The sequence below is a fragment of the Moschus berezovskii genome, chromosome 7 (genome assembly GCF_049115385.1).
Source record: "Moschus berezovskii isolate FMDL1 chromosome 7, NW_MosBer_1.0, whole genome shotgun sequence".
NCBI classification, from domain to species: domain Eukaryota; kingdom Metazoa; phylum Chordata; class Mammalia; order Artiodactyla; family Moschidae; genus Moschus; species Moschus berezovskii.
In genome coordinates, this window is record NC_142466.1 from 51,650,166 (window position 1) to 51,672,601 (window position 22,436).

The 22,436-nt window shown below is 42.0% G+C and overlaps 1 protein-coding gene across 1 annotated transcript in view; it reads left to right on the top strand.

The window, feature by feature from the left end:
- PGM5 (phosphoglucomutase 5) overlaps positions 1-21,102 on the top strand; it is a 212,325-nt gene extending 191,223 nt beyond the window's left edge. The window contains exon 11 of the mRNA XM_055428348.2: positions 16,432-21,102. Coding sequence (XP_055284323.1) covers positions 16,432-16,521 — 90 coding nt within the window. The 3' untranslated portion in view covers positions 16,522-21,102. The remainder of the gene's footprint in view (positions 1-16,431) is intronic.
- Positions 21,103-22,436: the final 1,334 nt, after the last annotated feature.

The window sequence follows — 22,436 nt, forward strand, 5'->3', positions numbered from 1 at the left end:
TATTTGCTATTTCTAGAAATTAGCTAACCCTGAAAGAGCAGTCCCTTCCAATGTCAGCAACATCCTAAGATGTCAAAGCATCATAATAAAAGACATATCTAAGACAAAGAAGTAAAAAAGCACAGTCACTTTTTCAGATGAATAAAATTGTGGAGGCATCAAGATTTTGTGTTTTTCTTATATCATATTGAGGCCAAATGACCCACTGTTGAAAGATTGGGCATCAGAATCCTATATCTTTGATCTTGAGCCCTGGTTCTGCCATTTTCCCGTTCTGTAATCTTGGACAATTAGTTTATGTAAATTTCAGTTACTTTATCAATCACAGAGGAATAAAAATATTTATTTCATAGGATTATTGTGGTGATTACATGAAATAATTTATATAAAGTGTTTTGGATATGCTTGGCACATAATATTGTTCTTGCCATTATTTTTATTAATAGCAATGTAGACATATTTCTGATCATGTGAGGGTCAAAAAGGCCCAAAGTAACTAGTAATTTGTTTTGAAAATGAAATTAACCTGTTGTGTCTTATCATCTTCCCTTAAATTCTCTGAGGGCCAACTGGATCTATGGGAGATATCCCAAGAGAACTGGCAGCCACTAAAGATGTTGGTCTTATGAGAGGGTGCCAGGGCTCTGTGACACAATGTTTTAGTTACACAGCACTGTTTTGAAAGGTTCAGAAATGAATTTGAAATTCCTTTCCTATCTCTCTATTCTTTCGTTTTCTCAATCTTCCCATTATTGAGAATTCATAAATTCACAGAGCTAGTGGAACTAATTTGCCACCTTCCTGGCTTGATGCAAGAGGTACTGAGTTGGGTTGTTCAATAATTCTGTTTTATCCAAGATAATGTGTAATTGTTTGGTTGTTCCCATCTCATTTGCAGGAGAAAAAAGATGATTTTAAAGACTAGAGTAAGTGTGAGATACAGAAAAGATTTCTGGAGTCTCTGTTGCTGGTCATGAGGCATGTGCTTGTTGACCTCAAAGCATTAAATGCAAAAATTAGTCCCATGAATTGGGAGATGGGTATTGACATATACACACTACTATATATAAAACATAAGGACCTACTGTATAGCACAGGGAACTCTACTCAATACTCTGTAATGTCCTACATGGGAAAAGAATCTAAAACAGAGTGGATGTATGTGTATGTATAACTGATTCACTTTGCTGTACACCTGAAACTAACACAGCATTGTAAATCAACTAAACTCCAATTAAATTAAAAAAAAAAATTAGTCCCATGGAGTAGGTGTTAGCAAGCTTTCTCTGTAAAAGCCATATAGTAAATACTTTGTTTTGCTCACTGTATTAGTTTCCTAGGGCTGATGTAGCTACCACAGACTGGGTGTTTCAAGAACAGAAATGTATTGTCTCACACAATTCTGGAGACTAGAAGTTCAAGGTCAAGGCGTTGGCAGGATTGGCTCCTTCTAAAGGCTGTGAGGGAAGGATCTGTTCCAGGCTTGTCTCCTGGGTTTGTAAATAGCTGCCTTTTGCCTCTGTCTCTTTATATGATCTTCCTTCTATGTGTGCCTATGTCCAAATTCCTCATCTTATAAGTAGACCAGGCCTATCCCCTGGTGACTTCATTTTAATTTGATGCCTCTGTAGAGACCTTGTCTCCAAAGATGACCACACTCTGATGTACTTCAGCACGTCAGGACTTCAGTATGTAGATTTGGAGGGGGACCCAGGTCAGCCCACAACACTTGTCATACAGTCTGTGTTGCAACTTCTCACCTGCTGTTGTAGTATAATAGCAGTCACCAACAATACATAAATGAATTAGTAAATTTATTTGCTGAATTCAGATTTACTGAATTTCATGTAACTTTCACAAATAACAAAATATTCTTCTGATTTTTTTCCAACCATTTAAAAACACAAAAACTAGTCTTAGTTCACAGGCTATCCAAAAACCAGGTAATAGACCAGGTTTAGTCTGAGGACCCTAGTTTGCTGACGCTGGCCTTTTTTAACTTTGTGCACAATTTCTGATTACATTCAGTGAAGCATACATACAAGTGAGTTTGGCTCAACAATGGATTTTGTAAAAGGTACAGTTACATTTGTATTCACATGTGTGTTTACATACAGAGGTGAATTCTAATGTTTTCCAAAAAAAGTATCAAATATCCCTGGAAATCTCCAATATTGGCCTTCTGAGATGGAGCTCCCTGGCTTTTGATTGCTGCATAACATGAAAGAAAAATGTCTTTGAGCATGTTTGTTTCATGAAATTGAATTCCTTTTTTAGGTGTTTGGTTTCTTCTAGGAAGGATTCCTTCTTTTTCCTATTTAAAGCAATTGCTTATAAATGATTTTCAGATGGGCAACCCTAGAACTATGTTGGAAGACAAAGGAAAACTATTCAGGAAGGACTTCATGGATAAATGGAGTGAAAAAAGAAAGATATGAGAGAGAGCTCTGGTCAGTACTTAGAATGAATGGGCAGCAAGTGTGGGCTATTTGAGTACTTGTGCACACCCAGGAGTGCCCTTGTGTGTTCCAGTGTGAGTGGGGCTTCTAGAAGTGCCAAACAAGGTATGATTGCATTTCAGATGCTTTCTCAGTGACCTTCAAGTCCACTCCCCACAGAAGCCCCACATCCCTTGGGAAGCCAAGTCTATTGTTGCTTTTCGATCTAGGTTTGCTTTGTTACAGAGTTGCTTTGCTTAGTTACAACATCAGGAATTACAGTGAAGATGGGCAGTGTGGTATTCCTCAGAAGTTAAGATACCTTGATAACTGACTAAGATTTTCCAGTTGTACATTTTGTACTGTCTTTAACCACATGGGCATTTCTCTACTAGTGAATCCAACACCCGAACATATTAATATAGGGTATTTCATTTTGATATTGCTCAGAATTTGCAGTCCTGATGAATTTACCATGCATGTAATGAATAAGATTTACTAAAAAGTTTAAAAGCAGATATAATTTATACTCCTTCTGTCAGTATTTGAGACTCTTGCAACTTAAAGAGCAGTCCTTGGCCTAGCAGCATCAGCATCAGTATCACCTGGTTGCTTCTTGGATGCCAAATCTCAGGCCCCACTCCAGACCTGCCAAATCAGGTTTTGCTTTGTGTTTTAACAAGCTCCCCTAGGGGATCTGTGTCCACATTCAAGACTGAGCATTCCAGCTGTGGCGATCTTCAGGGTCCTTATCTCCTCCACTTCTGCTTGGCAGGATTCACTTTCCCTTCATACCAGATATGGCTTCCATGGTGGCTCAGATGGTTAAGAATCTGCCTGCAATGCAGGAGACATGGGCTTGATCCCTGGGTCTGGGTCAGGAAGATCCCCAGGAGATGGGAATGGCTACCCACTTCAGTGTTCTTGCCTGAAGAATTCCATGGACAGAGGTCCCTGACAGTCCATGGAGTCACAAAGAATCGAACATGACTGAGCAACTAACACTTTCACTTTCTTCCAGACAAGTCCCTCTAAAGCCCAGCTGCTAGAAGGCCTGTGTAGGGGTAACTGGCCTCTGCTACTATCTCCTCCTCCTGGAAAATTACAAAAAGTGCAGAAAATAACCTACAGTGTCCCAAGAACTTTGAAGACCTGTTTCTGCTTCTCAGAACACTTAACAAAAAATGAAACAAGAAAATCAGTTTCACTTTGTGTCTCCATAGAAACCCTACCTCAGTATCAACTCCACAACATTAGACTCTGTTTTCTTCACACAATTACAGTAGTCAAACTGAGAGATTCAAAATAACCAGGTGAAGAAAGTTCTGATTCAGTTTTACCAAGATAGGAAACCTTGCTAAAGTTGTGGCAGACAGTCTTCAGTTATTAATACCAGGAGGGACTGATGGCTAAAGCTGAAACTGCAATACTTTGGCCACCTCATGCGACGAGTTGACTCACTGGAAAAGACTCTGATGCTGGGAAAGGTTGGGGGCAGGAGGAGAAGGGGACGACAGAGAATGAGATGGCTGGATGGCATCACCGACTCTGTGGACATGAGTTTGAGTGAACTCCGGGAGTTGGTGATGGACAGGGAGGCCTGGCGTGCTGTGATTCATGGGGTCACAAAGAGTCGGACATGACTGAGAGACTGAACTGAACTGAACTGAAAGATCATAGTGTGCTTCAAGTACCTAAGGGTGATAAGGCAGCCGGGTCTCAAAGGCAAAGTCCATAGAATAACACATTCTTTTGTTAAAAGTGGAAGGCCCTCTCAGTCACTGCATGCGTTAAATGCATATTCACCGTCCATAAGTTCCACTCACAGTCTTTCTGTCTTGAGGAGGACATCCATTAATTCTGCTCACACTCCTTTATGTCTCGAGGAGAGGTCGCCCCTACCATCGTAGAGCCTGGAGTTGAGGATTCCTCTCTGTGGCTCAGGCGGCCTCACAGCACAATTCTCTTTCTTCCCTCATTGCTTTTGCTCCTCATGCTCTGTGTAGTGATCATGCTAACTCGCCGCTTTGGCCACAGATCCTTTGTTTTCAGCTTTGTCTTGTTCACCTGCTGTCTCACTGTGTTCACGCTAGTTGGATAGAGGAGCCACGGGTGAACACAAGCAAAATGGAAGGGATTTCCTGGGGCCCAGAGCATCTTACTGATGCAGAGATTTTAGCTCTGACTGGAGTGGCCTTAGGTGTCTTTCATTCAAAGAGCTGAGTACACTTGTAATATTCTTCATCTTCTTTTATCTAAGCTTCTATCAAAATAAGATCATATGAACTTCATTTTATGGGCAAGGAAGCAGAATGCAGTGGGGTTATTATGTGTCTACCAAAGGTTAACCTGCTAGGCTAGAATACTAGTCTACTCACTTCAGCCATGTTGTTATAGCAAGCCAGGCTTCCTGCTTCAAGAACAACAACAACAACAATAATATTCATTAGCATGTGTCACATACCTGCCTGTGTGAGGCTGGGTGAATGCATGTTTTGTGTGTGTTACACCTAATTCTCACCGCAGTCCAATGGGATAGGTCCTCATCCATTCTCGTTGTGCAAATGAGAAAACTTTGGCCCTGAGAATTTTAATAACCTACTCTTTCTAAGTGGTATAGCTCTGCACTGATAAAATATATATTCTCTGTCCATAAATTCCATCCACAATCTTGATGTCTTTGGGAAGACTGTTAGAGTAGAGGGCTCACTTCTATCATTTGAGAGCCTGGTGTTGAAGATTCTGCTGCACTGTCTATAGAATGAGATGGAGGGTGCTAACAGTATCCTAGGTCTCAAGTTATTTCTGTACATAATTTTTTTCAAACAAAATGGTCATTAAACAATAAAAGATTATAAAGCACCCGAAGAGACAAAGTAATATGCACCACAATCAATAGAAAATATAGACTAGAAAGAGGGTAAGACATGTAAAGGATACATTGAAGTCTAGCATAATTTAATTGGAGTCTCAAAAGGAGAGGAGAGATGGCAGTATAGGTAAAACTTGAAAATATAATAGCTGAGGATTTCCCAGAACCAATGAAGGAAGACAATCCACTGATTCTAGAAGCCCAAGCAGGATAAATAAAAATAAATTCACACCTAGACACATCAGACTAAAAACTGCAGAAAATCAAAGACAAAAATTAAAATCTAAAAATCAAAGAAAAAGTTGTTTGATTGACAGCTAATTTTTCAACAACATTGAAAATCAGAAGGCTGAAATAAAATAACTGACAGTCTAGAAACTATCTCTCTAAATTGAAAGCAAAATAAAGACATTTTTAGACAAATTAAAGACTGAGAAAATTGGCTACCAGTAGACCCACACAAAAAAACATTCTCAAAGATATTTTTCAGTTAGGAGGAAAATAATCCCACAGAGAACTTCAGAGATGCATCAAAGAATAAAAAGCAAAGTTAATAAGATTGGTTTATATGAACATTAGCTATGTAAAACATAAGTAGTAATGTCATGATGCTGAGATTTTTATCGTATTCATGTTATAAAGAACTAAAATATTATAAAGAACTAAAATAATACTATAAAGCCACTAGGCTTCCCTGGTGGCTCATGGGTAAAAAATCCACCTACCAATCAGGAGATGCAGGTTCGATCCTTGGGTTGGGAAGATCCCTTGGAGAAGTAAATGGCTATCCACTCCAGTATTCTTGTTTGGGAAATCCCACTGATAGAGGAACCTGGTGGGCTACAGCCCAGGGCTGGCAGAGACTTGGATATGACTTAGTGTGCATGCAAAATGTACAACCACAAGAGTTCTAAGAACCAGTGAGAGTAATCATAGTTAAGGTATACTAATATCCTTGCATTATCTTGGAAAAAAGTAAAAATATGGATCATTATTAAACTTTGATAGATTAAGGAATGCTTTTGTAATTTCTAGGTAACCATAACACACACACAAATAGAAAGGATAGAAATTCTGGTCTAAGAGAGGAAAACAGAGAATAGCTTTAAAAATCAAGAGAAGAAAAAAACAGAGCAAATAAAAAGCTTGTAAGATGGTAGATTTAAATACAAGTGTATTTGTCATTGCATTAAATGTGGATGAGCTAAATGCTTCAGGAAAAAGACAATGTCTGGATTTTTTAAAAAGAAAAAGTTCTTTATAAGAGACGTGTTAAACAAAAATTCAGAACATTTGGAAGTTCAAAAAAATGGAGAAAGCTATATACTAATAATAACCAAAAATCTGACTTTATTAGTTTCAGGTTAAAGTCAAAAGTATTACTAAATATAAAGAGGAACTCTTCAAAATGATCAAAGGTTTAATTCCCCTAGGAAGACCTAATAATTTTATATTTATAAGGCAAAAATTTGATAAAAGATAAGAAGAAATAGAGAAATGTAAAATAGCCTTGGAATAGCCCTCTCACGAATTATAACAAGGTGATAGAAAATTTGGTAAAGCTATGGCATAGCTGAACAGCATAGTTAACATGCCTTATTTAATGACATGTATGGACGCTACACCAAACAACATCCACATGTAAATTCTTTTCATGCCACAGGGAGCATGTTTGAAAATTAACTATATACTAGGGAATGAAACAATATGGAGTATTATCACAGGGGTAATTAATTTAGAAAATAATAACAAAGTGGAAAAGCATTTGACAGGTGCTTTTTAAAATCATCTGTATTCATGATAAAAAATTCTGCAACTAGGAATCAAAAGGAAGCCCTTTAATCTCATAGAGTACTGCTAAAGAAAACTCTTGGACATAGGCTATATGTGTTGACAGGATGTCATGCTAATTAGGGAAACAATTTGATGTGTTCATGTAGAACTCAAATCCTCAAGGGCCCCAGAAGTGCAGGCATTGGCTTTACTTGTAATTCAGGTATAACTTTTATGTACTTCCCTGTGACTGCTGTATTTCACAGTTCTTAAAAAGACCATTTTTGAATAGTGTACTGTGAACAAAGAAACCTTACAGCAAGGCATGAAAATATTATTTTAAATATTCATAAAATGGAAACATTTTCCTCAGTAGAAGGGCAGTGTAGGGTAGTGAGATACAGCCCAACTTTGCAGTTAAAATCCTGGCAGTGACTGGGTTCAGAGCTCAGCCCTGCCATTTACCAGCTGCATGTCTTTGAGCAAGTGATGTAATGCCTCTGAGCCTCAGTTTTCTCATCTTTAAAATGGGGCTAATGCTACCTACCTCACATAATAGATATATCTATCATAGATTATATAAAGATATAACCATCTACTATACAGATTAACTCAGTGCATGAATTTGGAATACTGCTTGGCATGCAATACGTAGACAGTGTCAGCTATTAAAAATTGCTGAAGAAGGATCAAAACTTTAGCACCCAAGGCACAAACTGTAGATGAAAGCAAGAGAAGGCATTTCATTTTCCCACGACTTTCTCAAGCCAGTAAATCAATTGTCTTCTTGCATAGCCAATTCTATTGCCTGTGACTTAAACCCGGCCAAGAAACAGAACATCTTCTGGCTTCCAAGACTGCTTAGACAAGAGTAGGAATTATGTGATGTTCATATGTGCAAGCTGCATGTTTAGCAGGGTGAGGCCTCCTGGCAGCCTTCAGTGATAAAGCCACAAATGCAGGCAGGGATGCTGCTGAGGGCCAGGCTGTATCTCATTTCATGCTTTACAACAGTTCTGTGGAGCAGGAACTATTCTTAGCATCCCAATTTCAAAATTGATGCACAGGAAAAACAAAACCAAACCAAGGATACACAGAGATATTAAGCATCTTATCTAGTGAGTGCTGGAGGGGGATTTAAGGCCAAGCCTAATAGATCCAGGCATGCAACCAACATACTCTAAGGCCTCTCATTGTACTTAAGTCTTAACTTCTTTCCCCACTCCCTGAGCGGCCAAGCAATGTATCAACCTAAAACACTGTTTAGATGGCTCACCTTTCACTCTGATTGGCTACTCTTGCTTCAAATCACCCTAACACTTGGTGGCACCCTGCAATGATTTCAGCATGCTCATGGGCCCTTCTCCATTGGAGAAGGAAATGGCAACCCACTCTGGTGTTCTTGCCTGGAGAATCCCAGGGATGGGGGAGCCTGGTGGGCTTCCGTCTGTGGGGTCACACAGAGTCGGACACGACTGAAGTGACTTAGCAGCAGCAGCAGCAGCAGCAGCAGCATGGGCCCTGTAGGCTAGGAATTTGGGCATAACAGAGTTGGGTGGCTTGCCTCTGCACCCGAATGTCTTAGAATCTCCAGTGGGAAAATAAAAAAAACTGGGAGTGACTCAGATGGCTGGGAGCTGGAATCTTCTGGAGACCTCTTCACCATTTTGACCTCGAGATAGTCATCTTCTTACACAGGAGGTTGCTGAGGGCAGTATGGGGAAGCTGCTAGGCGTCTGTGACCAAGACTCACAAGTCATAGAACAGCACTCCTGCCAAACTTCATTGACTGAACAAGCCTCCAAGTTTCGAGAGAAGAGGGACTAGACCCCACCTCTTAGTGGGAAACTGTTAACATCATTTTTATCCTTTTAATTGGGATCATAATATCAATATAATAAGGATGGTCCCAGGCCTAAAAGCCAATGATGGTTCAGCAGCATAGGGTTCCTAAGACATATTCTCTTTCTCTATACCTTCTGGTTTGGAAAATGATTTTGAAATAAATGTTATAAGTGTTTATACAGCAAACAAAAAAATTATGTTTAATCACAAATAAGTGTGATTTCAGTAGCTACGTGTGCACCAGAATCATTATGGGAGCTTGTTAGAGCTACACATTCCCTATCTGGTCCCTAGATTCACTGAAATGGCATCTCTGTGATGGGAGCCCAGAGGAGCATCCCCAGGTGATTCCTACGTCATCCTCAGGTAGCCATCTGCTGACCAGTCTTTGGGAGACTACTCTTGATGCTTTTAATCCGTCTCTAAGGAGCAAGGCATTCTGGGATCTATATGCAGAAACCCAAGCTAAATCACATTATTGCTCCAACCCTAGGAATCTAGTCATTTTAAAATGGCTATGATTACTGATAAGCTAGATCCTGGCTTCAAAAGAGGAGGTGATTGGCTACAAAGAGAGTCCCTTGAGAACATGAACTGGAGAGTATTGTGTGTGTGTGTGTTTTAAACCTCTGCTTTCAATCTTGGCGTTACATTTTGCTAACAGTTTTGCAAGTGGGGAGGTGGGCAGTCTAATTTCCCTTTAAACTGGCAAGTGTATTCTCATCAGGAAAACCTTTGATGTCTATTGTGGAGTTACCCAGTAAAGAGAAACATGAAGACACGCTAGGGGCATTGGAGGAGGTAGGCAGAAAGTGTGGCAGTCTGAACCAGTCAGTCATTTCCCATCTTTTGCCATGTTTTTGGTGGCAGATGGGGGGATTGAAAGAAGAGAGGAAAGAGGGAAAGGGAGAGAGTGACCAGGGGAGCAGTTCTATGAAAGGGAAGCTGTGAACTCTTGCAGGTCGGTCTGTGTTTGCACAACAGGACAATGAAAGGCCCCCAAGATTCTGCTAGCCGCCTTTCATCTGTGCCCCCGAATGCTGGCCAGTACGTGTGTGTGTGTTCTCTCCTTCTCCAGCCTAACATGATACTTCTGAGTGTGGACCCAAAGGCAGCTCCAGTTTGAATAAGTAGGAAAAATGGCTTCGTGACTCTTCTGCTTGATTTTGGATTTGCAGCCTAAGTGCTGCCGTTCACTTCCTAAAGTTCCAAGTCAATCGTAAAGATGGGGAAGAGGGGTAGAAGGAGGCTAAGCAGGCCTGGGCAATGTGGTTTCTGTTAGGCTCATCACTGCATTCCCAGTACACTAGTTTAGTTTTGGCTTTGATTGAACTTCTTTGGGAGTCTCTTATCGCTCATCTCCTGAGATGGTTTTCTCCCCCTCACAAGAGAGCTTTTATGGAGGCCTGTTTTCTTATATTTTCAAGATAGATGGGCACCCTCAGGGAGGGAGCTTGCGCTTGGAATTCAGATTTATCTATAATCATTTTTCATATTCTGTATTTTGGTTAATTTTAGGTCCATTTTGGATCAAGACACGTAGATTTATTACATGAAAGGGGGATTAAATTTAGGAGCATGGTTGTATGCATTATATTAATAATAAAAGAGCAAAATATTTGCAGTGTTTAGCATTTTCAGTTAACTTTTATTAGCAAAAGAAATTATTTGATATTTGTTTTCAGTAACAGTTTATCTTCTAGATGCTTCTCAAGTGGATTTGAAATAGCTAGTCATCTTTGTTAGTTAAAATATGGGCTCCTGGAAATAGGGCGGCATCTAGCCTCTAGGGCTCCTTTTTGTGAATTAGAAAAAGGCCCCCTCAGGAGGAACGCACAGGATAGTGAGGCTGGGAAAGAGCATCTTTGTGAAAAGACAAAGGCAGCCTGTTCTCTGATGCAGCTCCTTGCCAGGACGCCTGCCTTGCTGAGAGGAGCTGGCATACACTTCCACCCCTACTTACCTCTTTGGGGCAGGCCCTTATAAAGTGGCCCTGACTGTTAGTTACAGATACCAGGACATGGCTCTCTCTGGTACATTATGTAAGTGTTTGGGATTTGAGGGGCAATGTAATCACAAACTTTCTCCCTACTGTAGAGCACAGGGAACTATATTGAATATTTTGTAATAACCTATAAGGGAAAAGAATCTGAAAAAGAGCAGATATATACATATGTATGTATAACTGAATCACTTTGCTGTGCGCCTGAAACTAACACAATATTGTAAATCAGCTATACTTCAACTTTTTAAAAGTTCAGAAAAAAAAAAATCCTTTCTCCAACACTGAGATGTATTGGAAACAAAGCCAGAGGATGCCTCCAAGTTTATAATCTCAGCAGGTACAGGTAGCTCCAAGATGCCTCGGATGCAAGAAATGCCACATTCCTGTATTGTATGGGTCTCTAACTCCCATCTGAATTGGCAAGAAGCACAGCAGTGGCCATCTTCAGCTCCTTCCCTTTTCCAGATCCTGTGGAACAGCTCAGAGGAGATGGAGCAGGGAGGCGGTGCGCACCATCCTGGGGAAGAGTGCAGGCCTCTGTGGTTGCCTTCACCTCTGCGTGTTGTCCATCTTCTGTCTGAGGCACTGCTCTGGGCAGGGTGCAGGGTCTTTTCCCTAACAGTCCTTTCCACTGCCCACAGGCCACCTTTTCTCAGTGTGTCCCTCCCTCCTTGGTGGTGCTGCATCCGAGGGGGCTCAGGCTCCCACCAATTCCAGAACTCAGAGATCTTTTCCCTTTACTACTTTCTCGGATTGGATAGCTTTCCTTTTCTTTGAACTCTGCACATTGTGAAGGTTTCACCCAGCTCTAGCTCCACATTTACACTTCGTGCTGGTTGGAACCACCCAAGTGCCTGTTAACCCTTTACAGGCCTCTGCTTGGCCCAAGGATGGGGCAGGTGGGGGACTGGATGGACAGTTTCATCTCTTCCTGGTGAATCTTCCTGATGAAGATGCAAAGCCCAGGGTAGTTTCTCAGTAGATCACCCACTGCATTAAGCACTCAAAACAATATTCCAAACCCACCATTTTTGTTTAGCATCTCTTATAGGCAAGACACGTAGTATTTGGAAGAAAACAGACACATTTAGGAAAAAGTTTGCCCTTCTGTAGCTTAGACTTTAGTTGAAATATGATAGAGGAAAGAAGAGAAAACCCTTCCAAATTCTATAAATCAAGATAAATCAACAGAGAAGTAAGTCAGGTGGTCAGAAAATGGAGAGATCCTGCCTGGGAATATCAGATGGACTTCATGAAAAAGGATGGGTGAGATTTCAGCGTCAGTCCAAAATGAAAGAACAACACATGTGAAGAGCGTGTGGACTACCTCGGGCTGAGAAATCAGAGTTCAAGGGGTACAGTGAGGTGAGACAAGGGGCAGGTGGAAGACTGGCGAGGTATTATGAAAAGGAAGGGTGTGTTCATTTCTCCTGGCTGTTGTGTAACAAACTACCACAAACTGAGTTACTTAAAACAATAGACGTGCATTCCCTCAGAGTTCAAGAGGCCAGAATTCTGAGCTCCTGGTGTCAGTAGGCACACACTCCCTTTGGAGGCTCTGGGAGAGGGTCCTTTCCTCGATCTTCCATCTTCTGGTGGCTGCAGGCATTCTTTGCCTTGTGACCACATCCCTACAGCGTCTCATCACTTTCTCCTCTGTGTGTGCATGTGATCTCCCTCTGACTCTCTCCTATAAGGACTCTTGCCATTGCATTTAGGGCCCAGCTGAAAAATCCAGGATAATCTTCTCATCTCAAAATCTTTCACTTAATCACATCTGTTTTCCAAGCAAGCTCACATTCACAGATTGCATGAAATAGGACATTATATCTTCAGGGGTTAAGAGGTACTGTTCTGCTTGGGATGAGGGTGACGTTAGCACAGTGCAAAATTGAAGGGGTTGCCAAAAAATTCAGTACTCAAGATAAATATTATAATGCAATATTTTCTTTAAATGCAAAAAAAAAAAAAAATCCATGATAAAGTATCCAAATTTTAACTAGAGACAGACTCCGTTTCCCTCTTTAGGCTTATTAACTCAAGCTAACAGCAAAATCTACTCAACCATCCAAGGTAGAGAAAGAACACTAGAGCCATGGTTTGAGCATGGTTGAATGGATGCCTTGCTGACAGTTTGCTGCAGAATGAGCACTCACTGTTTCCTACTCTCGAGTGCAGAAGAACTATGTCAAGCACTCCAAGAGACACTGAAAACAGAAAAAAAATAAAGAGGCTTTATTTCTAACGGATTGTAGTCTCTGTTAGTTTATTTCCTTTATTCACGAAGAGTCATCCTGGAACTTCTAATACATTCACAAAATTCCACTGCCCACCTGTTTACCCCACTGTCTACATGACCCCTCATCTGACATGGGACTTGTCTGGTACAGTGGGCTGCTGATCCTACTATTTCTCTCATCTCTCCCCTTAGGCTCATCTTGTCCACTCTATTCTTCCTTGTCATGCACAGGTCTCACGTTCAAAATTGTGTCATATAAAGAGCAATAGAGGAGGAACCAGAGTTACTTATCCCAGCTTAGCCATCAGACAGACATGTAACCCTGGGCCAGTCATATCTCCTCTGTGAACTCCCATTTCTGCATCTGTGACATGAATGAGTCAAAGCAAACCATCCCATGCTCCTTTCTGCTTCTCAGGTGCTGTGTCCAGCAGCTCCTCAGAAATCTCATATCAACAGGCTTCTAACTTTTCATCCCTCTTCTCACTCCCCAATTTGAGAGCTTTTCCAGTTGCCTCAGGAAGATTAATATAGCCCTATCTCTCTTCCATGATGAATGGTTGATGATATGAGAGCAGTGTCTGAAATTCACATATATTAAAGATGTAATTTCTAAAGAAAAATGTGATAGTAAAAATTCTGACCCTCCTGCTCACCCAGAGTGCCCTTCTTGAATAGCCACAGAAGTCTATCAGCCTCATCATTTTCTTTTCATCAAACTAATATAGCATCCTTTCTGCTACCAACTTTTATTCAGTGCCTCCTAAATAGCAGCACTTTTCTAGCCCTAAATAAGACCAAGTTCCTACCCTCTTGGTGTGACCATTCATTCCAGACCATGCATTCTGTGTACACACACAAATACACACATTCTCTCTCTCTCTCTCTCACACACACACACACATACACACTCAAGCAAGAAAACACACACATTGTTTTATGATCCTTAACCATGACTTGAAGCTCCCATTTCACAGGACTGGCAAAAAACTCACACTTGAGCTTATTTAGGAATCTCAAAATTCCCTAGGTTCCTCCAAAATATGTGGAAGAATCCAAGTAATGTTCACTCCAAGGTGATCATCACTGATGCTCTTCTTCCCAAACCCTCACAGTCTCTTGAGAGGAAAATGGTTCCACAGTTTTTCTGTCAGGTTGACCTGGGGCTCGGAGTGGGAATTCTCATGTTTAAGGTCTTTCTAGTAGGGAGTTTTCAAAAATGTGTTTCCTTCCTTTCAGTTTTCATAATTACCATGGAAGCCTTCTTCTATGACATGGTCAGGACAAGGGACAAGTGCTTGGTTCATTACAACAAAAAGAGAGTTAAGAGGTAATTAAATGCATTTGTATCTTGACCATTGTATTTTTAGCACAAAACAAATTACTTTTAATTTTTCAAACTGATGTAGCATTCTTTTATTCTATCAATATTTATTCAGTGCCTCCTAAGTAGCAGGCCCTTTTCTAGCCTTAAATTAGACAAAGTTCCTGCTTTCTTGGTGTGACTGCTAATTCTAGCATATATATGCGCTAGAATTAGGTCCAAGACCTTTTCTTTGAATAGGAGTGTACTGTTTGGTGTTGTGATTATCTTTCTTCAAAAGATTTCCACTCATAGTTCATCATCTATAATATTCACCTTTAAATTCTTTATTGTCAGTGAGAACTTTATGAGGCAATCTGAAAAAAGAATTTTCTATACTTTAAAAAATTCTCCCCAATATTTTACAGCACCTCAAAGTTACATCTCAAATGTAACTTTACAGGCATAACTAATCACCATTATCTAATTCTTCCCAAAGCTCTCAACTTAATTTTCATATGAAGAACTCTTCCTATTTATTCTCACATTTTACTGGTTTACATATAATTTAATAAATTCACAGTTTCAATAACAAGTACAATAGGCATTAACACGTTTAGGAGCAAATGTAAGTGACCCCTAAAAAGCACACAGCTCAGCTGCTGGAGGCAGGAGTAGGTGACTGTGTGAGAGAACAGCGGCGCTAGCCAGGGTGTTTTACAGAGGAAATGGGGAGCATAGGCTCATCTGCAGAGCTCAGCAGAGATCTGTTGAGAGAACACCTGCAGTGTTTACTGTATTGATTTACAACTGAGTTGCCCTCACCTCTTGCCAATAGGTACCACCATGTAAAGGTATGGCATAGAAAATCCTTGATCTTGAAACTTACAGTGGTATCAAACAAACTATATCAGTGCTGTCCATGGAAAATATAGTATTCCTTGATAAACTCACTTGATAAATAAAAGAGTAATCCCTTGATAAATAAAATTTGCCATAAAAATGAATTCAATAAAAACATACAGCAATATTGCCTTCTATCTCACTGACTCTTGCCTGAGGCATGTTCTGTCTTGATAAATGTGTTAAAGATTGGCAGCAAGTAGATTTTCTCTTTGATGAAATTAGGAAGATTAAAGAAGAATGGAAAACAGTGACTATCTCAGTGTTCAAGCGCCATGTCCAATGCTCTATGGAAAATAATGCCCTGCACCCCCTAAAACCATCTTGAACAGTGTGCACTCCTCACTTGGGAAAATACTGCCTGCATCCCATGAAATGACTAGCAGCTGAAGGGCAAGACACAATTCACACTCCCCTTCATGTCCTTTGCTTTTCCAAGAATCTATCCCCTAGGCTCTCAAAGCTCCCCACCTCCTCCTAAGGGACACCAAGGTGCCCCGTGTGCCGCCGCGTTACAGGATGGGAGGAGACAAGCCATTATTTTCTGCTGCACAAGCTGAAGGGTTGGCCTTTCTCTGAAACATCAAGGTTCTTCAGGCCCATGGACTTAGGATAGAGAATGCATGTTTCTCCTCAAGTTCATGTAGAGGGGGAGGGGAGGCATGTGGATGTGTGTTGTGGGGTGTACATGTGGAGAAGGGAGCTGTCGCAGAGGAAGACTGGGGGGTTTTCTGAACTTGGTAGCGCTCTGTTCCTGGAATGCTCCAATGTTCCAGTAGTTGGACTGTGCAAGTTTCTGTCTTAGAGCAGTGTTTGGGGAGCTAGATAAGACTTTGGAGATCATCTTGTCCCTTTCCTCCCCGCCACCCTGCCCACCCCAGCCTCCTCTTACAGAAGAGAAACCAAGGACCAGAGAAAGGGTGCCTTGTTCATGACGACTGCCTGTGCATCGCAAATTGGAACTGAATCCAGATGCCTGGAATAGAAACCCATCCCTGCGGCCCTCCTGTGACTGACGTGAGTTGTTCACAGACTTTCTTCCTTCTTTTTCAGGCAGTGCTGAGCCCTCTCATAGCCATCGCACTGAAAATATCCCAGATTCATGAGCGAACCGGCCGGAGGGGCCCCACCGTCATCACCTGAATGGAGGAAAGTTCACTCACCAGGGCCAAAGAGCGCGCTCAGCGGGGGACACTTCACTCATGCCTTCTTGCTACCTGTTTGTGCCTCTTATGACTTTGAAAAAAGAAAAAATTATTTGCTGATGGGGGGGTGGGTGTAGGTGGGGAAAGAAAAAACCTGTTTTGTTTGGGTTTTAGTCAGTTTCTGCAATGCAACAGGGTCTTCGGTTGTCTGTGAAAGCCACACTGTCTTTTGATACCTGTGCTTTGTCATAGGAGGGAATCTGCCCTTTTGAGAGAGAATCAGTGGGCTGGGAGCAGTCAGGGCGTCTGTGCATCATTGGTGCCAGGTGAGAGAAGGTTCTGGAATAGCAGAGAGGGCAATGCCAGAAGTCAGCTGACCCTAAGCCCCAGATCCCCTCAGGCAGACCTAAGAAGACTCTCCTTTTCATCCCAGGTTAGGTCTCCCTTGGGCAAAGGTTGTCCAACTCCTAGCAGCCCACCTCATGCCCACCAACCACTTTATGGACACTCGCTTTCCTTCCCATCTCCAAAGTCCCTGTGCCACCCTCTTCACATCTTCTAGAGCTTTCCACAAACCACAATGGCACACTTTCAACAAAACATATCAAAGGGTGTTTTTTCTCTCTTATTTTGTAAATAGTGTTAGCTATTAAGCTGGCTGCATTCCTTCAAATTCAGCCATTCATTATGCAGGCGGGAGGCTGTTTCCTGGCAGGATTCTGAGAACGAATGCTGAACATTTTCAGGCCCTTCCTTGATTATATCACATGGATTGATACATGGGTCAATCTGATTCCCACTGAGACGGCAAAACCACCACATCGGCTATCTCTCTGACTTCCTCTCTCTGCTGTCTTATCTCCTAGTGAGGGTCTGCACTTGTTTGGACATGGTTCAGATCTTACTTATCGTGGCTGTAAAAGGAGGCAGTGAAATGCTGCACAAGTAGGAGATGAAGCGGGTGCTGGAAGAGAACCTGACTGGTGGCACCGGGTGATGGCCCTAATGAGATGGAGGGGAGGGTGGAGTCCCCTGCTGGAGAGCAGAGGGTCACAACTGGCTTCCTTGGCCCAGAAAAAGGATATTGCAGCCCTGGCAGCCTCCATCAGCCCTCTCAGCCTGGGTTCATGGGACCTGTTTGCGCATGTTTTGCTTCCTTGGGAACGGCAGTCACTTGCCATGCCATTGGTGAGATAAGGTGATGCGCTTTGACTGTTCAGCAGTGTGTTATTGCTATAGTCAAGATTAGGGCAAACCGGGAAACATCCCCAGCAACGTATTTGTTTCTATTTTCTATCTATGCTTCTGTCAGATACTTGCTAGGGCCTTTAGTAGCCAATAAAAGAAATTTCTGATTTCAGCCTTATGCAAGAATTGTGGATTTTTGCTTGTTTTGTCATTTGAGAAACTCCAGTAGTGGTCACTCTTCTGATAGGTTTGCCTTTTGGAACACTTGCAGGGCTGGTTTTCCTTATGATGACCTTGGGAATTTAGTAAATAGAACAGAGAAAGCACAATGCTCAAAACTGCCTTTAGGCATCAGAAGCATGGTATCTAATCTCTCATCACAAGTATCTTCATTTCAAAATAGTAGGAGAGTGGCTTTGAGCTTTGAGTCTGAGGAACTAGTTATAAAATTCATCAACAATGGAATACAACTTGTCTTGTTGCTTTGATTCTCAGTGTGTTTAAAGTGGAGGTCCATGACGGTCAGCACAACTAGGCACACCCTTAGGCTTAACAAAGCCTATATTTTTCTTCAATATTTTTTTTCTCAAGTTTTTGAACATTTCATCATCTCTAACTTTGAAGTCCCCAGGTAAATCAATCTTCACTTTAAAATTCTGTTTCTTTATTTTAGTATGGAGTCATGTGTGTCCAGCAGCCCAAATATACATTGATTCATTCAGCAAGCACTCCTTGAACAACTACTTTATGTGGAGTCCTGGGTTTTTTGGTGCAGCACATGGATGCATGAAATACTATTCCTACTCCTATGAGTTTGTAGTTTGGAAACAGGAGGCTGTGGAAAACATGCATAAAGAATCAGGTAGACATGAACTTTACAGCAGCAGCACAAGCAGCCTGCTTGAGAGTACACAGAAAGATTGACTCAGAGATGGAAGGTACTAGGCAACTAAGGTGTTTCCCAAAGAGTGGAGTTTCCTGAGCCTGATAATCGCTTACAGAATTTCACCAGGGGTGAATGCAGCAAGAACAAGGCTGGAAATTGAGAGGTAGGATGACTGGAGAGGAAGCTTGCTTTGGGTCTAGTGAGAGGTTGGCTTGGATGAATGGGACTGAAGCAGACACAGCATTATGTATATCAGACAGAACAAATGCTTGGGTCCAGCTTCGGAAAGCAGCAGCTGCACAGCCACCTATTTTTATGAGCTTTTTCTCAGCAAGGTTGCCAAAGGGAAGGTCCTGTAGTGGCTCAGGACACAGCCTGCCTCTGGATCCTGCTCAGATTCACATTGCCAAAGTATGATTTCTGCTCTGCATAGAATCCAAGCTTCTCTTGCTGAGCTGTACGTGGATGTCCTCTTGCTTTAGCCTCAGGAGAGGTGAAAGACAGGAAGTCACCCTTCTGCACATGATGTTCCTCGTGTTCTTAAAGATGGCGCTGCAACTGCCAGTCTCACTTAAGAGTAAATGCCTAGAGAGGTCCAAGAATGTTGTGGGGACCACAGGAGATGATCTTAGAAGGGACAACGAGTAGAGTGTGGCAACTGTCTGGACCACCCTTGTGATCAGCTAGTATTGAGAGATTCACTCACTACACCCCCAGGACAGTGGCAAGCAACAGTGTATATAATGCAGTGATTCTCAAATAGGGCAGTGCCACTACCCACCATGGGGGTGTTTGGAAATGTGTGTGTATATGTGCCAGGGAGGTATTTACTGGGAGGGGGACAAGGACATGAAATATCCTGCTTAGTGTCAGCCAGCCCCCTAGATCAAAAAAGTTGTTTTGCCTCATCTGTGATTCTTGAGTTTATTGACTAACCTTGGAAATGGATAGACAGTCATTATTAAAATAAGATCCTTTATCAATTTTACTGATCTGAGATGCAGCCCACATCTACCATATTCACGGGATGGGTAGTGCTGAATAATATTGCAGGCTGAAGGGCTTGCATGTGACCTGAAGGCTTTCCTCACAGGAAGCCTCAGATTGATGACCCGTCCCAAGGCGGCATAATGGGCTGACAGTTGGCTGCACTGAGCCAGCGTTCTCTGCAGGCAACATAGGCAATGACAGGGTTAATGGCATGGTAACTTCTGATTGGCCAGTGTGGCTCAGTGTAAGGCGTGGGATTTACCCTGACATCATGTCCATCACTTGCGCAGGGCGTGGGGAATTTGAAACGCACCTGGCACCTGTGAAAACCGGTAGCGATACAGCGGGTGCCTCCATTTCATTGGTTGATCACCCACCAGGTACTTGTGAAACACACGGGTGCTGATATTCCAGATACCTGCCTTGAAGAGCATTCCATTCCTGAGTGGTGAAGGGTTACAGAAATCATGCACCTTTGAAAATGAATTTACTGCTAGTGTTTCGGTCTTTGGCCCTTCAACAGACACACAGCAAGAGATTATCCAAGGCAGCAGAGCTTGGCGGAACGCCTGCTCCACTCACACCGGCTGGAGACTTCAACAGCCGATAGCTCCTGCGGCTGATGGCAGGCCCACTTGGTATGTGAATCAGCCTAAATTGTCATGGAGCATTATAGAGTATGTTGAAGGGCCGCGGTGTAAACCCATGTCTTTTATCATTTTTCCATGTCTTTTAGCACCTAGTAGGTGTCTTGCAAAATAGATGATCTGGGGAGATACCTTGCCAAAGACAGCGTGTTTAAGTAAAATCTTAAAGGGTGGATAGGATTGTTGGTAAAAGTGCCTGAGTTTTTGAGTGGAGGGGTTGTGTGAGAGATGCAGCGCACTGTGCTCTCTAGCTGACCGGCTCATGCTCATCTTCGGGGGCGGGGGCGGGCACTTTAACTCGCTACTTAGAGAGACATGATCATGGCGGGGACACCTCTGAGCATTTCCCCTCCGCATTGACACGCGAGCCCGCTGTTCACACTGGCGAGGAGGGGACCAGCAAAGACTGCGTTTTTGTAGTCTCAGCGCCCTCCCTGCCGTTCACAAAATCGTGGTTCTCAGACCATGGTATTAATTTTACTAATTTTATCATAAACTTTAGGAGGAAAAGGGGATACGTTGTCTACTTCTCCTGAGTGAATCCACTGGGAAGGTGAGGGGTTGGGCAATGAATTCTTCTTAATCACAACGGGACACTTTTGTTTGACTTGCCCAGTGGGTTTTAATAGCTTCTGAAAGGCGGATTTGTTGTGAGTCATAATCATGTTCTGGATGCTTGCTTCAGAGTATATTTGTTTTTGTTTTTAAAAAGGCAGTTAACACCTGTTAGTGATATTTCGTCTCAAAAAGCACTGGGCTTATTTTCTGAATCAATAGTTGATGTTCAGTAACGTTAGGTTGTTAGGCTTTGTGAAAAGTTTGATGCTGTGTTAGTTCCACATGGAGAATAAAACTTTGACTTATGTTCCTCTGTTGATTTTTTTTTTCTGATACAAAACAGCAAAAAGGGGAAACATTTAAGTACAAAATTTATTGCAGTAAAGAGATTAAGACAATTTTCTCATATAAATGAAAATTACATTTGTCTCAGTAGTATTTGGAAGAAACATCTATTACAAATTCAAATTCTGGACAAAAGCCCAGTGATAGAGCTTGTTCTAGTCAGTGAATGTGCTCAGACCCCAAGGAGAATTCCAGGATAACCGTCTCGGTACAGGAATAGAAAGAGATGACAAGAGAGAAAGTATAAATTGCCTTGCTAATAAATGACCACCTTCCTGTTGGACAACCATGAGTGACCTTCCTGTCCAGTTATGCTCTTGATGTCAAGGATTCAAATCACAGATGCCCAAAGTCCTGCTTTGTGTAAGGAACCAGGATTTCCTCTAATGGCTTCCTGTGTGTCAGGACATGCTTCATGTGAGTGCTCAGCAATAACAGAAGGAGGAGGCTACAGGGTCCCCATCTCATCTCTACAACCCTAGCCTCCTCGAAAGCTCTGCATTTCTCCCTCCAGGGTCCAAAGCCCTCCTGTGCCCCTTCACCAAGGCTGTCTGTTGTCAGAAGTAGCTATCTTTCATCATGGTATAAGAATCTGATGAAAGGAAATTACAACTTGGTGAGGGCCAAGCTCCTAGGCAGAAAACGGAGGAAGGTTTATTTACATTTTAAAAGAGAAGCCAGCGGTTAACACTAAAGCAACTTTTGCTGCCTCTCTAAGGGCTTTAAGATAATGCTGCTACCCTGGGGCTCCCCTTCCTGTTAGGGTCTACTTCCTGAAGGGGGAGATAAGTCTTAACTTTTCCTTGGAAGGAGGGAAATAAAACAGGATTAGCACAACCTAGCACAGAAGTGTGAAGTAAAGTCTTCCCATGCTCTTCTATGGACCTTTCTTCACCCTCGTGGAAATAACTATGTTGTTGGAAAGGTTTAACTTCTCAAAGTCTCAATTTATGCATCTTTGCAATGAGAAGAACCACAGCACTTATCACTGAAGACTATAATTAGGGCTAAATAAAAAGCATAAACAGTTATAGTAAAGAGCATGCCTTATAAAAGGTATTCCATAATTGTCATATATTAATCCCAGCATTAAGTCCTCACCTGACAGGGCAGGAAACTGAGGCCCAGTGAGATGAAGTTTCTTTCTCAAGCTCTAAAGCCTCAGGCTGCATATCCTCCCACCACTGTGCCACCTGACTTGTCCTCTTGCATTAAAACTTATAATAAGATCATTAGACATAATAAAGCTGAAGAGGAAGCATTGGGCTTCAAAATAAATGTGTTAAATCTAAAAGTGTC